The following is a 15,563-nucleotide window of genomic DNA, read 5'->3' on the forward strand; positions in this document are numbered from 1 at the left end:
AACGCCCGTCACCTGTAAACCAACTTGCATTTCTGTCTCCAACAAAACTAAACCACTAGTTCCCGTGGCCACCAACTTTTTCGCCGTGCTTGTGATTTCCCCTTCCATTCGTCCCTTGTTTTTCTTCTCCTCCTGTTGAACCTGACCTGGTCACACTATCCCAACTGTGCACGCTATCTGTGTATCAGCAGAAGAAAAAGAGAGAAACGTTCGTTCTCGTGTCTTGTACAACAGGAGCATGGAACTATAGCGAAACCCTAGTCCACTCTTCCCTGCCGCCTCCATCAGCCACTCGACGACTCTCTCTCTCAGTCTCTCAGTCTCTCAGTCTCTTATATCCACGATCCGACCACCGCAGATAGCCTCCAGCGACGAGCCACCTCCTTAAAAAATGGTCCTCCTCCTCGACTACCTCATCAAATTCCTCCTCGGCTACGCCGCCCTCACAATCTCCCTCTACATGGCGTCCCTCGCCGTCCCCAAGGCCGGCTTCGCAGCCCGCGTCCTCGCCGCCTACATCTCGCTCCTCGCCTGCGCCGTCTACGGCGTCCTCGCCTCCATCCTGCTCGCCCTCGTCGGCAAGCGCCAGATCGCGCAGTGGGCCTGCGGCCGCGCCTTCGATTTCACCATGCGCTACACCACCGGCGTCGAGTTCGTCATCGACGACCCCAACAACGTCCTCGGCTCGACCCGCCCCGCCGTCTTCATCGGCAACCACCAGACCGAGCTCGACGTGCTCATGCTGGGCGCCATCTTCCCCAAGTACTGCAGCGTCACGGCAAAGGCCCAGCTGAAGCGCGTGCCCTTCCTGGGCTGGTTCATGAGCCTGAGCGGCACAATCTTCATCGATCGCAAGAACAGCCAGGGCGCGCGCTCGGCCATGGACGGCGCCGCCAACGAGATCAAGACCAGCCGCCAGAGCGTCTACATGTTCCCCGAGGGCACGCGCAGCTACGCCAAGGAGCCTATGTTGCTGCCCTTCAAGAAGGGCGCTTTCCACCTCGCGGTGCAGTCTGGCGTCCCCATCGTGCCCGTCGTCGTTGCCAACTACAGTCATGTCCTCTACGTCAAGAACCTGGTTTTCAACTCTGGCAAGATTCCCGTCAAAGGTATGCTACAAACATTCCTTCTTATTTATATAACTCGAGAGAAAGAAGAAGAAAATATATATACTAATGACAACTGCAGTCCTGGCCCCAATCCCCACCACCAACCTCACCACCGCCGATGTCGACGAACTCACCCGCTCCACCCGCGAAGTCATGCTCAGCGAACTCATCAGCTTGACGGAAAAGGCTCGCGGCCAGCCAATCGCCGTCCCGGCCACAAACGGTTCCTCCACAGGCAAGAGCACCGCCATCGACAAATAAATACCAAGAAAAAGAAAAGAAGGGGGAAAAAAAAACGCCATGTAATCAATGCACAGCACAGCACATCATATCACTCATAGACATTAAGCGAGCGAGAGAGAGACAAGAGAATAGCGTTTTAGCGATGGCGCAGCAAAAGAAGGGTTAGAAGAAGTCAGGGACTGAGCGCGCTTAAGAATAGAAGACAGGCATGGCAAAGGGTTAGAATACAACGGGCAGATGGGAAGCAAGGTCGGTGCGGTTTATATGGCGAATTCGGGACGGACAGGGAGGTTTGGGGTTTGGCATGTGATGTCAATTTCGAATTGATACCCATTAGATGTAAAACCCTCATATACTATAGCACAATATTGTATGCATTTATTATGAATGTTATTTTTTTCTTATATATTATAAGTATCTTCATTATCAAGGACGGCATCGTTGAGTACAATATTTTGGTGCCTCTTCATCTACACGATCAACTTGTCAAAAGCATAAATATCTAATACCTCTACGTGCGCTTTTCCCCGTACGCCTCTTAAAAATTCAACGATCCTGCCAAACCCAATTTGCCGCCGACTCTTTTTATGGCTGCCTCTCCTTTTTTTGTTTCTTCCATTCTACACATAACCATAAGATTCCCATATGTTTTTCTTCTTTCCGTCTAAACGCAACAAATTACACAACCTCACCACTGCCACCTAGGGGCAGCAACTCAGCCAGCCCCAAAGAAAAAGGACGACTCAATATTCTACTCCTTTAAAGCCAAGATTGCCTGAGTAAGGGGCACAACTCTGAGACTGCGGCCTCTCTTGAGGCCTGATTCACCAGAAGGAACTTGCAAGAGCGTCGGACATCGCTCGTCAGTCCACTTGCGGAACACTCGCTTCAAGTCGCGAGGCACGCCCTCAAGCACAACAGTGGAGATGGGAATAAAGGGGCGATCCTCCATACTCGCTGCCAAGACAGCGTATTCCTGAGCAAAGTCGAGGGCGTTGCGGAAGGAGGCATACTCGGACTGCGCCTGCGAGCCAACAATGATGTACATCTCAAAGAAGGCATCGAGCACGTAGATATTGAATGTCGACATGTCGGCCTGGTTAAATGGGCTGATCTCATAGATCTAAAGAGGGAAGAAATATATTAGTCATTTCAAACGTTACTAGTGGCCAAGAATAACAAGACTATGCTTACCTGTTGTCTAGACTCTGCATCGGAGCAAAAGAGTCTACTGTTATACTTCCCATAACTAGGCTTCAGTCTCCAGTGGTCTGCAGAATGAGGCTTGGCTTGGCCCTCCAACATGTCCCAGAAGGAAGCAGGCTCGCTACCCTCATCGTATTCAATCAGCTGCCCAGTCAACGTCAAGTCCATACCAATGAGACGTGCGCAGCTGAGCTCGTCTACATCGCTCCCCTTGCCTTTCCACAGATAGCAATTGCCAGAGTGGGTAATCAGGTAGGCAAATCCGGCACAGAGGCTGGCTGTAGTCATGTCAACCTCGTCAAATGCCACTTGGCCCTGGTATCGTCGACCACAGAGCATGGTCGGAGCGAGTGAGTCGTATCTGGTGCTTCCACCTCTTCGGATAGTGGCCACGCCGCCAAGAGCCTGCAAAAACTCTGACGTCTCTTTGCCTTGCCTAATCTTAATGAGCTTACCGCCCAATTGCCTTGCTTCTTGCTGTGCCACAGCCTCTGCTACGTCCTCATCGGCATCCGCAACTTCGTCACCAATCCAGAAGTAGACCTCACGCACTTTCCATCCCGCTTCGTTGGTGAAGTTGTGTCCGGCAACATACATCTCTTGTTCGAATAGAACGCGCTCGCGGTGAGCGGGAACGATAGTCTGTTTGCCACTTCCATCAATCTGAAACATGTGGAATGACAAAGTCTTAATCTTTGCACCAAATTTCGGGTAATTTGTGAGGATATCTGCGGGATCCATATCGCACGGAATTCGCTTATACGGAGGAGCAAAGAAGTCATGGAGAATGGCTGATACATCGCTACCGTGTCCTGTTTGCGGTCGTGCAGGTGATGGCGGTACTGGTTCGGCCTGTAGCTGAGGTAGCGGGCGAGCCTCAATCTCCTTTGGTGGCATATTGAAAGCTGATGGCTTGGGGCCTGGTAATGGGGCTTTTACAGCAGCAGACACTGGCTCCGACACAGCAAGTTTGACTACTGCGGGCTTTGTCTCGCCAACGTTCGGTGTAGACGACCGGGGATCGGGCAGCGAACGCTCAGCCTTCTTCACCGGAGACCACCCGCCGCCAGTCTTCTGTTGAGTCAACTTGGTTGGCTCCTTGGCAGGCTCAGATACAGGGGTAGCGGCCTTAACCGGCTCCCACGTGCCAGTCTTCTGAGGTGAAAGCTTGTTTGGCTGCCTGGGAGGTTCAGATGTCGCCGTATTGTTGGTTTGCTCAAAGAATTTTGACACGCGCTTCATGTCGAGCTTCTTTGGCGACTCTGCTTCAGGCTGTGCCAATATTTCCTGCGCCGGGATCTCAGGCTGTGTCATGCGTCTACGAAAGTTCAAGGGAGCCACATGCTCCGCAGGTCGGCTCTCAACTTCCATCTTCTTCGGCTCGATTGGCTTCGGCTTGCTTGGTACATCAGGCTTTGTAGCCACTCGATCTTGGGCTGGCAGTGGCGCCGGCTTCTTCGCTTCAAAGGGTGTAGGAAGGTTCTGCTTCCCAACAGCGGCGGGTTGCCGGTTCGCCAAAGGCAATTCTGACGGGATATTGGTGGAGGTGGTAGTAGCGTTGCTCACATTAGATGGGGCCTTTCTCTTGGGACCGCGCGCTCGACCTTTAGTCATGTGCGTCAACTGAGGGCCTGGTTGTGAAGGCTGGGGATCTCCGCCAGCTTGTCTCGACTCTTCGGCTCGGTTACCGCCGTTGAGTGCTGGGGGAGGTGGTCCTCGTGCCAGCATGCCGGCAAGCGCAGGGTTGAATCGTCCAGCCAGGCCGCCAAGCTTTGATGGAGCACTCTTCTTCTTCAAAAGTCCGGGGGAGTGTGGCGAGGGTTCGATCTTCGTTTGCGTATCGGTCTCCGCATCGTCTAGCCTGGGTCTCTCAGTTAAGGGGTCCTTCGTGGGAGTCAATGATGGGCTAGACTGCCTAGCCAAGTTCACTTGACTTGACTTTCTCTGTGGAGGATTTGGTTTTGGTGAATCGGGCTTCATCGACTGACCGGATGGAGTTCGCGTCTCCGAGGGGGCATCTTGCTGGAGCCCGGCTGTCGGCTTACCCAGCTCGGCCCTGATGGCGAGTGCTTCGGGGAGAAGAGGCTTGGGCTTCGTAATCGTGTTGGCGGCGATTCCTTTTCCTTCGGATTGGGCCTTCTTAAAATCATCTCTCTTTTTCTGTATAGCGTCCTTAAAATCATCCCTAATCGTAGACTTCTGTGGGCCGTCAGTCGCGTTGAGAGCCGCCTTGCCCCGGAGAATGTTGTCCTTTAGCTCGTCCGGTGCCTTAAAGTTTTGAGTTTTAGTCCTACGGAGAGTGCCAAACACAGCCTTGAACTCTGGTTCCTGCGTCTTTGGTGCCGGGGCCTCGGCAGCTCGTGGCCTCAGATTGGAGCGGAAATCCAAATCCTTCTTCGGGGGAGCTTCAGGTTTGACCCGGGCAGGCAGTGGGTTGGCCACCGAACTGAGAGATTCTGATCGCTTTTCTCTCACTTCGTCTCTCACGTCGGCGAGCGCACCTCTTGACTTTGATCTTGGCCGTTCCGCCAACACTTCGTCTCTCGCTTCAGCGAAAGCACCTCTCGACTTGGATCTTGGCCGCTCCGCCACTTCGTCCCTCACATCGGCGAAAGCACCCCTCGACTTTGATCTTGGTCGTTCCACCGCCATTTCATCCTTCGCGTCAGCAACAGCACCTCTCGACTTTGATCTTGGTCGCTCCGACACTGGAGGGAAATTTTGCATTGATGCACGATTTGGGGCTGCCGATTGCGTGCCAGGAGGCGAGTAGATGCCTCCCAGGCCAGTTGTGTTGAGGTTCAGCCTCGACCCCATTGGCGTGGACCTCATAAGCCCATCGATACTAACTTGGTGCTTATGAGAGGGCCGAGCTGGCTCTGGAGTGGGGTTGCCACGTCCTGTCTTGTTCTTATTGAGCTCGACCATCCATGCCGGCTGTTGTGAAGAAGCTGGCTTAGGAGGTAATTTTGGCGAATCCGGTTTGTTAAGCGCACTCTCAAGCCAACTCGATTTTTGAGGACTCCAGCGTCTGGGCTCCATTGTCTTAGACGGGCTGACTGGGAGGGATGCGTCATCAGGAAGCCCAGATTTTTGGAACGGGGGCGGACTCGTTGACGATGGTGTCTTTGGGCGTCTCTCACGAGGACTCGATTCAAATGCGGATTCTTCTCCCCCGTGCCGAGAGGCTGGACGAGACGATGGTCGAGAAGCTGATCTACTTGTCCCTGGTGTTGTCGTTGTCGTTGTCGGGTCGCGAATAAACATGCTCTGCGGTCTGGATAGAGTCCTGTCAACGGAACCACGATGCGTAGCCATGTTCTCAGGGCGAGTCAATCCAGGCGGGCTAGCAACAGACCATCGTTTTACACTATCGCTCCTCTTCATCATTGCGCTCTGCACAAATCCTCCCATGCCCTTGGTGGGAGAGGTCGTCCGTACTGGAGAGGACCGACCAGTAGGCGTTGAAGCAACAGGTTCCGTCTGCGGTTTCTCGGCAGAAGGATTGTCGAAGCCAAGTGGGTTTAGGGTGAAAGGAGCTGAAAGCTTGCTAAACACATTCTCACTACCCCGCGAAACAGGGCGTTCGGACGAGTTTTCGCTGGTCATGCCAGGCAGCTGTGAGCTGAGACTGGACATATCGAGTCGGTCATCGTCTTCAACCTGGTTCTTCCTATAGGCTGCGGAGTCTGCGCCTCGATCAGCGGTTTGACGGAACCACGATGCGTCCTTAGATGCAAGGCTCTTGGCGATTTGATCCTTGGAAAGAGGCTGCGTAGGAGAAGGCGGCTCGTGGGGCTCTTGGGTCTCAGCAAATGGCTTGCTCGTCGCGCTCTGGGCAGCATTCTGGGCCGCATAAACGCTCAGCGGGCGGCTGTTGGATCGATTCGTCCGTCGCTGCCAGGCGAGTGGTGAAGCTCGAGAGGCAGCTGCGGCATCGCCCCGCTTCGCGTCGAGATCCTCGGGGGCCTCGTTCTCTTTCGTCGATGGAGTGGAGTACAGCATTGCATCGGACTGTGAATCCGTTCCCAGGGGCTTTTCTGATCCGGCCGGCCTCTCACGTAGCTTCTCAATAGCCTCGCCAGCAGGAGAATCGAGTCTGAGAGATTCGGAGAGGTTGACGGTGCGTCGAAGTGTGCGGGGAGACGGAGTGTTGGCCGGTGATGATTTCTGCGGTGAGATTGATCTGGCGCGTTCTTTTGGATAAGGCGGGTCAGCATTGTTTCATCAGTTGGTCAGGTCCCGAAATTCATAAATACTCGTTGCTTAGGGTCCCCATAGCAGCAGTTGTGTTGGGTCCATAAGAAAGCAAAAAGTAAATAAACCATGGCCTGGAGGCAACCCTTCGATAGCTCCAACTGACGAGCACCACAGCAACAAGGCACCGCCGAAAGTCAAATCCGCCCACCAGCGGGACCGCGCCAGATAACATTTGTCTTGAGAACATGGAGCGTGCCGGGAATAAGGAATAGGGAAAGGCACGAGACAAGATAGAGACTCACCCTCTCTCCTGGCCTGGCGCTCTCGCTTCGCGGCAAGAAATTCCTCCCGCTCTCGGGCTCGCATTTCCTCATCTTCAATCTGCTGCCCGCGCAGGCGCTCGACCTGCTCGAGGAACTGGGATACTTCGTCCGACATGGCGGGTTCTGGGTTCACGATCTGGCTGCCTCTACCGGTACGTAACAGTCGTGGTCAATGGCATGGCACGGCGGGGAAAAGGAGGTACGAAGACAGGAGATGCGGCGATGTCGAGGTCGAGGATGTCCCGGTTTATGTCTGTTTGGCGTTGTAGCGGTGGGGTGGTTGCTGCTTAAGTTCAGGTCCAGCTGTTGCCTCACTGGGCGCTGGCAGGATCAGGTCGTAGTTCGCGCACTTGCGGTAGCAGAACCTGAGCTACGGGCAAACAGACGGCATCATCGGGGGGCAGAAACAGTCTAAAGGGACCTGCTACGCTGGGCGCCTTTTTTATTCTTAGCGCGTCGCCGCCAAATCGAGGCGGTTCAGGGCTGTTCTGAGGGGGGCCCCGTAGGCATTGATGGCCCCCTGTAACCAGCGTCCAAGCAGCTCGTGCCTCCCGCTTGGTGCAATATGCAAGGGGCGCTTTTGCGGTCAACGTCAATCAAATCGATATATTGCACAGGTGCTAGTAATACGGGAGCACAGGGCACGCATCTCCTTATTTAGACGAAATCGTCCATTTGCCCTCTCCCCTGAGCATGGCAGCCAAGCCCAAAGCACGGTCTGTTCCATCTTGTCACGACGGGCTTCTAGAAATGGGGGGTTTGTTTACTTTTTCAACTCTCAATAACAGTAAACACACACAACAGGGAGGCGAACACGAGATAGCTAGCACGCAGTAGCTCAGAGTCAACCCACCACCAACAATGCGTTTTAAAGCGGTAGAGGCTGCAAAACGGCAGCTATTTTGGTGACTCGACTACTGCTCCTGTGTCTCTAGTCTCCTGTCTTGCTTGAATCTGATCGAGGCATTTCACCCAGCGCGGACCAATCACGCTCGCAAGACGCTGGTCAGGCGAGTTGTAATCCACAATTCCACTCTTCATCGCCCTTGACAACCCGGTCCACACGAGGCTTATCAAATGCTCTGTGCGACGCTCATTTTGTGCTCCGTATCACCGATCGCCGATAGTGGCCGAAATGATGCTCATTACGATGTGGTGCCGGTGGCAGTAGCCAATACAATGATGCTCAGTTCCGTACATAACATGCGATATTACTTTCATAGTGAAGAAAACACTGCTTTGTAAGGTTCTAATACAAGAAAAGCCGCTTCTTAGCATCCTCCACCACCCAAGACAACCCCTCCTCTAGATTCTTGCCCGTCATAGCACTACACTGTAACACATGCCACTGGTGTGTACGAATATCGTGCAGCCGCAGCATCTAGTCAACTCCCGTAAGCTTCAATAGTCTGCATCCAATCAAGCCAATGAAAGTGATTCTTACCGTGACGATTTCCTCTTGGGTCATGCACCCTTCCACGTCGGTCTTGTTTGCAAATATCAACAAGCAAGCTCCCGCCAGACGCTACCCTACACATTAGCACTGATCGACCAAAGAAAAGGGGCTGGCTGGGCGGGCTCATACCTCTTCTTCTAACAGTCCATGGAGTTCCTCTCTACAGTCATTTATTCGCAGCCGATCTGTTGTGTCAACGACCCATATCAGGGCATCTGTTTTTTCGAAGTAATTCCGCCAATATGATCGCAGCGTCTTCTGGCCACCCACATCCCCTATAGAAGTTAGCAACGACCACAGTTTTAAAGATCTGCTGGGATCTCCGTACAAATATTCAGTTTATACCTATTTAGAATTGTTAGATTCAAAGCGCATCTTAAAGTGAGATCAAGAGGAGATAGTATATAGTTACCCTTGGTAGTCTATCGTCTTGATGATGAACCCGAGCGTCGGGCTCACCGTGTTCACATCTTCACCCATAATTTTCTTGACGATCGTTGTCTTGCCGGCATTATCAAGCCCTCTTTTGGTATGTTAGATTTATTCAAAAAAAGAAAATTAGTTTCACTTCAATATTTAACACTCACAGCATCAGAATTCGCATTTCCTTGTCCTTTAACCGTGCTTTGCGTAAGATCGACAACATCGTGCTGCCTAGCGACGTTTATCCAGAAAAGACTTTTCGTATGTTGACAGAACTTGATCAGTTGAGAGCCGGAGCCTTTGCAATGAATTATCAACGAAGAAATGGGTATTTAAATATATAATATCTGGTTAGGCACCGATTTTTAAGAGATTCAATTCCTGGTTATTTGTCTGCCTGATGCTGATAGATGGCTACCTATGATGTGCTGCTGAGCAGCGCAAGTATACGTACACGTGATGTAGAGCGCGTTCCCCATAGTTTTTCCTCACCTCACCTCAAACCTCCTCAGCAACATCCACCAAATATTTTCGTTCAAATGTACCTTATTCGCCCCCATGTTAAATACACTGGGTGCCCGGCGTAGAATCCATGATATTTGAGCGAGGTTGCGTTTCCCGTGCCCACAATACCAAGTCAAGCCATTGGCTCTCAATATAGCGGTTTGTCTTGATGGCGCTGGGCAGGCAGCCTACCTCTTTGAATTCGAACTTTTGGAGAAACTTGGTCACCAGCTGCATAGCTGGATCCCCTCTATCAGCGCAAAATGTTTCAATGTAGATCCAGGCGTATTTCCGATGATTCTGGTACGAGAGATTCTCATAAATCCTTGCGGGAATTTGGCAACGCCACTCGTAATCCACCATGCTTCGATGAAACGGCGCAGTGCATAGCAAGACCCTGTCAAGTAAGGCAGATCCATACAGCTTCCCTCGGTGATCAGGATGGACAATCACTTTTATCTGTCCAGCATGCCTTGATCCAGGACATGCAGTCCCAAGAATTCCAATCCTGGCTTCGGTTACAAAGGCAAAGCCAAATATGACCTGCGAGACCTCGGCCTGAGTTGAACGAAATGCGAGATAGCTTTGATAGGCCTTTGTGGCATTCTCCGGCCACTTGGAACGGTCGAGCAAAGGATCCTCTGCCGCAGTGGCAACGACAAATGGTCGCAAGTTGACTTGGCAGCACTTGTATATCTCTTGAATGTCTGCAGCCACAATTTCCTTCCATTCAAACACTTGTGGATTACTCTTTGCCTTTCTTTCCAAGTTCATAATGGTAGCAATGGTTTCGAAATCTTCAGACTTTACAGGTCGTACGATACACTCTGCATCGGGCCAAGCTGTCGGCTCAACAGGCACATCCTCCACTTCAGGCTTTATCTGCGATCTGAGCTTGGTTGCAAGAGCCTCTCGGCTCCGTATTTCTCGGTTGATTTGTAACTCGGCTGTCATATTGGCCTGTCGCCAGGCGATATCTCTATGATCACGGGACGGGCCATCGCTGAGAGTTTTGAATGTGTCGGGGTGGACCATTTCTGGTAGGAATTCCCCTGTGTTGGGATCGATATCCTTTTTGTAATGATCTACCGTAGTGGTAGATGCTAGCCAATCCACTGCCGCAGGCGGGTTAGAGATTTGGAGGAGCCATCCCATAGTACGCGAATCATTGACTTCCTCGGGCGTTGTATGCTGTGCCTGATCATTCTGATAGCCATCATTGTCTGAGAGAGCTTCGCTTATGTTCCATGACACTTTGCTTTGTTGAGACTTTTCTTCCAATTCAGTCAGGCCCTCGGTCACCTTTGATGAATGGATTGGCATAGCTCTGCGTTTGGCTGGTTCTTGCCCTGTGGGCTTTTCCGGGCTTAAAATTCTATTAATTGTGTCCAAAATAGACGGCGGCCGCTTAAAGCAGTAATGGACTCCATCCTGTTCCTGATGACTCGTATCCGATATGCCAGTAGCGCTTGGATGAGTAGGATCTTCAGTCATGCGAACTGAGGCGTCACTGAATTCTTTCGTCTCATATGAACTTGGATGCTCGGTGGTTACAGCCACACTCTCTTGAATTACTTGGTTCTTCAAGAAAGATGGAGTCTTGGGGGTCACGGGGGTCTTAGGAACACTGGAATCATTGCTCAGCCATGCTTTGAGGGTAGAGAATGTCTTGACGACCTCGCCATTCTTAGCCGGCACACTGCCAGACTTTCCAGATCCTGGAGTAAGATCCATTACTGCAGCTGCTTCAACAATTAGTAACTGACCGGTAGTGCGAGATGCTGGGAATCTAACCTTATAGCTACCTCAGGTTGCGCGTGGATTAAAGAGCAGAATAAGGTGCTGAAATTGAAAGTAAATGAATTGAAATCTGAGCAGATAGGAATAGAGAAGGCGAAGTATGTGCAAAGAGTTGTGAGAAGGAAATAGCAGAAGAGTGGTTGCCAGGTGACAGTGCAGCAGCTATATAGGAGCCCAGCAACTCACGTGCTGTCACGCTTTCAGGCAGTTTGTAGCTTCTGCAGCAAAGCTAGATGATATAACTGGTAGCATTGCAATTATCTACCTCCTTATATACAAATGAATTATGGAGTAGATGCCTTATACTGCGCAATGGAGACCCTCAACAGCGACGGTGAGGAGATACATGTAATGCTTGTTACTCTGGCTCGCTTCTGCTCTGCTAACTGAGAATATATAGCCAAGTGACTAGCTGAAGGAGCTGTGTCTAAAAAGATGAATGGTAGCATGGGGAATTTACGAATTGATATGCCAACCAAGTTTCTTGCTTCTGAATGCAATTGTGTTCCTACTACCATGCCATGCTATATCATTAGATAGTTATCAGACTGGCGAATAGCGAAATTTCTCTTTAGCTGACGTAGTCCCTTGTATGTCTAATAGATATGGGACTAAAGATTTATGCTGTTTCTGTAATTATAAGATTCAATAGGGGAGGGACTGTGAGCTCCGGACACACGTAGCTAAATGCTTGACATCTTTAACACAACGAAAGTTATCAATATGTGTTCAATCAACTGAAATATATGTACAGCCAAGAAAATGAACGAGAGTGTGTAGAATCTGACACTCTCGTCGCTGCAACTCGACAAGAAACACTGACTGCACGAAGGCTAGGTACACATCGATGGTGAAAAGTACAGTATTCAAGCAAATAGAGCCACGGTATGTTATAGCCAGCTCTGCGCGAAAATGTACAGTGCGCCAATGCTCGCCCTCCCCGCAGAAGCTGTGTATACCCAAATTGCAAGCCGACAAGCATCGGCCGCGTGGCCTAATGGCTAAGGCGCTAGATTTCGGTTGAGACTCACCTCCTCTAGAGATTCCAGGTTCGACTCCTGGCGTGGTCGCTTCAAAACGCTCCAACAGGAGCATCTCTTTTTGTCCATATACCTTTTTTTTTTGAGCACACATCTTCCTCTTATTCGCTGCGAGTTGGGATGGACGGTGTGATATATATATATATATATATTTTTTTTTTTGGAAAACCTGGTGCTTGCATGCGAATCAGATTCAAGCCACGTGCCGAGATCTGCCTCTTCCCTGTCATATTTGGCTGTGGAGAAGAGCATGGATTTGCTTAACTACAGTGAGACTGGCGCAAGTCGAGCCTTTTGTGTAATATCGACCGCTGCTCCTACTACGTACTCCGCATTGCATGGATGTATTGAAACGGAGCGCGCCCTAGGCGACATGCTGGGCAATTCTACATGTGCGCTTTCTGACGGCATCTGCTCTGCTCCCATCTTCAAAGGGCATCTCTACTACCAATATGGCTGTTTATTTGGCGTGCCATGTATTACCAGCAGTGGGGGCTCTTTCTGGACCACTAAGAATTGCCCAAATAAATCCTCTGCCAACGTAAGAGCCGAGATCGGGGTCGCGCAGCAAACACTTATTAGTACTACCTACCTAACAAAGAGCTGCGCTTATCGTCGTCTTGAGATTCGGCACAAGTTTCGCTGGGACGCTTTGGGCCAAAAAGTTGGACTTTGCGCACCCCGCAGGTGGATTGAACGTTGACAATTCGCATCTCTCACCAGCCCAACGACAACAGCTACAGGCATTGGCAGAGACAGCTGGATTGAATCGCTTCGACGTCAATCGACTTCTGCACGCCATGTCCGCTTCTTTGCCTGGGTCGCGGGACCTGCCTTCGTCCCAGTATGACCTGTCAACATACTATGGACGTGTGAGACACACGATGAGCATCACGGATCCAAGGTGAGTCTTGCAAAAGAGTGTCTACGAGTACGAATTTGATGCGGATATGCTGACCTTTGCGTGTTGCATTCTAGCACCCTGCTTGCTGGTTCGAAAGGACTCGAGAATGCCAAAAGACTTGTCACAGAGTATAAGACTGGAAAACTGCAACACATGACACCAGAACTATGGCACGCGAAGAAGATTGTAGACTCGACTCTCCACCCCGGTATGAAACAGCGGATAAGACCTTGGGAATATGCTGAAAAGAAGAAAGAAAACTGACTTTTGCAATCAGACACCGGAGAACCAGTTTTCCTGCCTTTCCGAATGTCCTGCTTCGTCCTATCGAACCTGATCGTCACGGCCGGCATGCTACAGCCTGGTCTGGGAACAGCGGGCACAGTGGCATGGCAGGTTGCCAACCAGTCCCTCAACGTTGCCATCAACAGCTCGAACGCAAATAAATCCTCCCCGATGACCACTGCGGATCTTGCCAAGTCCTACGGCATCGCCGTCACGGCCTCTTGCTCGGTGGCGCTCGGACTCAACGCCCTGGTGCCGAGATTGAAGGTCTCCCCCAGCACACGAAACGTTCTGAGCAGACTTGTGCCCTTTGCCGCTGTCGCTACCGCCGGTGCCCTGAACGCTTACCTGATGCGACGAGGAGAGATCGTCACGGGCATTGACGTTCGCCCTGTGCTCTCTGACGAGGAGAAGAAGAAACTGACCGAGGAAGGAAAATCCGAGGCAGATGTGCCTTCTTTGGGAAGGAGTCAGAAGGCAGCCAAGATTGCAGTGTACGAAACTTCGGCCAGCCGTGTCATTAACAACACACCTATCATGATCATCCCGGCTATGACTCTCTACCACATCCAGTTCAAGCAGGCTTGGTATAAGAACTTGATGGAGAAGGAGTGGATCAAGGCTCGACCGCGAGTTGCCGCCTCAATTCCCATTGGTATCAACTTGGGACTGATTGCGGCTGTTGGATTTGTGGCTCTTCCTCTGGCACTTGCAGTCTTCCCCCAGAAGCAGGAAATCAGCGCCGACAGCCTGGAGCCTGAGTTCCATGGCAAGGGAGGCAACGGTGGCAAGGTCTGGTTCAACCGTGGTCTGTAAAAGAACATGGAAACACTCTGGACAATATATATGATACCGCTTCTCGACATGGATTGGCGAGGAGATGGGCGCTTTTCAAGCGCTTCGGCCGGGCTCGTTTATTCGACGATGAACCCGGCAAGCATAATGGTGACTTGTCCGACAAATATGAAAATATTACTTGGATGGATGCTTTATTCAAGAAATATCTAACGGAGAAGTGGCTGGGCAAAGGCTTGGGAAGTCCCCGAGCAGACAGGTGTCACAGCCACTGGGTTGGGCTGAAGGAGAGGTGGCATTGGTAGACAGCAGGAGGCTGAGCGCATAGAATTTATGCCCAGACGTTTATGCAAAGCTTCATTTTTGCGTGGCATTTGCTTTTCTTTAGACGATATAGTAGATAGAAGACGGTACAGTAGATAAAAGACCATGACGAGCTATGTTGATGAATTAGTCGAGGAAACGTCGCATTGCATTGCGTGTTGTCTGAGCGTGAACCGGGGATTGAAGGATTCACACGATGAAACTCTGCCCATCTAGAAGCACTGTTATATCTCACTTTTCTGTTGGATGAGCACGTTCCCTCCTCCCTGCATCCCTGCGTCGGAAGGTTTTTCTTTTCTTTATCGAGTTTACGAGCATGGATGGAGCATTGCTGAGAAGCTAACGCTTATTATTAGATCCTGGTCTTACTACGAGTATTACGCCCTTGGCTGCCTTCCGCTACAGGGCTAATTATGCCCTCGAATATTCCGTATCCCGCTGATGGCGAGGATATTAGTATTAGTACCATTACTAGGTATTAGTAGTAGATGTTGGGATGCTGACAATGCGGGTTTTGCTGTCCTTTTTTTTTTTTTTTTTTTTTTTTTTTTTTGTATCTCTGAGCTGAGCGGGTCGGAAAGTCAATAGATCAGGGCTCGTTAACGGAGTCTTGAATCTTGTGCACCAACAGGGCGTATGTATGCGTGCATGTCCGTGCAGGGAAGAAAGTTGATTACATGGTCTTGTTTTTAGCAGTGTTCCTGCAGGTACTCCGTATAAAATACCCAACACCTAACATGTGGTCATTCCCAGCACCAAAAAAAGAAGGGACGCAGACAACTTGATGGCATGAAGCATGACGCAGTCGCTAGCACTTTTGCATCGCCACATGATCAACGCATTGTGGACTTTGGCATCCCGGAGTTATATGGCGATAATGCAGTAGGCAAAAGGCTCGTCGGAACGCGGATTGCCCTTTATTGGGTAATACTCGCTAGCAGTGCTAGATAG

At 50.9% G+C, this 15,563-nt stretch overlaps 5 protein-coding genes and 1 non-coding gene across 7 annotated transcripts; 3 read left to right on the forward strand and 3 right to left on the reverse strand.

Annotated features, from left to right (window-relative positions):
• The first annotated feature begins 67 nt into the window (after positions 1-67).
• On the forward strand, positions 68-1,726 carry TrAFT101_004333 (uncharacterized protein). The gene is made up of 2 exons (XM_024902221.2): positions 68-1,109; positions 1,189-1,726. Exons 1-2 carry the CDS (start codon positions 392-394, stop codon positions 1,368-1,370), a joined length of 900 nt encoding a protein of 299 aa, XP_024765873.1. The 5' UTR covers positions 68-391; the 3' UTR covers positions 1,371-1,726.
• TrAFT101_004334 (uncharacterized protein) lies at positions 1,702-7,571 on the reverse strand. The gene is made up of 3 exons (XM_024905714.2): positions 7,061-7,571; positions 2,547-6,754; positions 1,702-2,475 (listed from the first exon to the last, which is right to left on the reverse strand). The coding sequence occupies exons 1-3, from the start codon at positions 7,194-7,196 to the stop codon at positions 2,104-2,106; spliced, it is 4,716 nt and encodes a 1,571-aa protein (XP_024765872.1). The 5' UTR covers positions 7,197-7,571; the 3' UTR covers positions 1,702-2,103.
• A 690-nt stretch (positions 7,572-8,261) lies between these two features.
• Positions 8,262-9,354, reverse strand: ARL2 (ADP-ribosylation factor-like protein 2). Its single transcript, XM_024901629.2, has 6 exons — positions 9,125-9,354; positions 8,950-9,060; positions 8,866-8,882; positions 8,667-8,812; positions 8,526-8,606; positions 8,262-8,462 (listed from the first exon to the last, which is right to left on the reverse strand). Exons 1-6 carry the CDS (start codon positions 9,181-9,183, stop codon positions 8,331-8,333), a joined length of 546 nt encoding a protein of 181 aa, XP_024765871.1. The 5' UTR covers positions 9,184-9,354; the 3' UTR covers positions 8,262-8,330.
• Positions 9,355-11,198, reverse strand: TrAFT101_004336 (uncharacterized protein; the record flags this gene model as incomplete). Its single annotated transcript, XM_024902969.2, has 1 exon — positions 9,355-11,198. The coding sequence occupies one exon, from the start codon at positions 11,196-11,198 to the stop codon at positions 9,522-9,524; it is 1,677 nt and encodes a 558-aa protein (XP_024765870.1). The 3' UTR covers positions 9,355-9,521.
• Positions 11,199-12,247: 1,049 nt separating this feature from the next.
• On the forward strand, positions 12,248-12,334 carry TrAFT101_004337. The gene has a single exon. It is a non-coding gene; the product is annotated as a tRNA-Arg (tRNA).
• A 334-nt stretch (positions 12,335-12,668) lies between these two features.
• TrAFT101_004338 (uncharacterized protein) lies at positions 12,669-14,747 on the forward strand. 2 transcript variants are annotated; one of them, XM_024907223.2, is made up of 3 exons: positions 12,669-13,208; positions 13,283-13,416; positions 13,486-14,747. In XM_024907223.2, the coding sequence occupies exons 1-3, from the start codon at positions 13,105-13,107 to the stop codon at positions 14,307-14,309; spliced, it is 1,062 nt and encodes a 353-aa protein (XP_024765868.1). In that variant the 5' UTR covers positions 12,669-13,104; the 3' UTR covers positions 14,310-14,747. The 2 variants fall into 2 exon arrangements, with proteins under 2 accessions (XP_024765868.1, XP_065983243.1); XM_066127134.1 differs by lacking the exon at positions 12,669-13,208 and having other exon boundaries at positions 13,249-13,416.
• The last annotated feature ends 816 nt before the right edge of the window (positions 14,748-15,563 follow it).

This window comes from Trichoderma asperellum, chromosome 2, assembly GCF_020647865.1.
Source record: "Trichoderma asperellum chromosome 2, complete sequence".
Lineage (NCBI taxonomy): Eukaryota > Fungi > Ascomycota > Sordariomycetes > Hypocreales > Hypocreaceae > Trichoderma > Trichoderma asperellum.

Bases quoted from the DNA above. Each gene is read 5' to 3' on its own strand.
- TrAFT101_004333 (XM_024902221.2), top strand. From the start codon at position 392: ATGGTCCTCCTCCTCGACTACCTCATCAAATTCCTCCTCGGCTACGCC. The intron at 1,110-1,188 runs GTATGCTACAAA...TGACAACTGCAG, and splicing joins TGGCAAGATTCCCGTCAAAG to TCCTGGCCCCAATCCCCACC.
- TrAFT101_004334 (XM_024905714.2), bottom strand. From the start codon at position 7,196: ATGTCGGACGAAGTATCCCAGTTCCTCGAGCAGGTCGAGCGCCTGCGC. The intron at 6,755-7,060 runs GTGAGTCTCTAT...CTTATCCAAAAG, and splicing joins GCGCCAGGCCAGGAGAGAGG to AACGCGCCAGATCAATCTCA. The intron at 2,476-2,546 runs GTAAGCATAGTC...TTCCCTCTTTAG, and splicing joins ATGCAGAGTCTAGACAACAG to ATCTATGAGATCAGCCCATT.
- ARL2 (XM_024901629.2), bottom strand. From the start codon at position 9,183: ATGTTGTCGATCTTACGCAAAGCACGGTTAAAGGACAAGGAAATGCGA. The intron at 9,061-9,124 runs GTGAGTGTTAAA...ACATACCAAAAG, and splicing joins GAAATGCGAATTCTGATGCT to AGGGCTTGATAATGCCGGCA. The intron at 8,607-8,666 runs GTATGAGCCCGC...TGTGTAGGGTAG, and splicing joins ATGGACTGTTAGAAGAAGAG to CGTCTGGCGGGAGCTTGCTT.
- TrAFT101_004338 (XM_024907223.2), top strand. From the start codon at position 13,105: ATGTCCGCTTCTTTGCCTGGGTCGCGGGACCTGCCTTCGTCCCAGTAT. The intron at 13,209-13,282 runs GTGAGTCTTGCA...GTTGCATTCTAG, and splicing joins ATGAGCATCACGGATCCAAG to CACCCTGCTTGCTGGTTCGA. The intron at 13,417-13,485 runs GTATGAAACAGC...TTTTGCAATCAG, and splicing joins AGACTCGACTCTCCACCCCG to ACACCGGAGAACCAGTTTTC.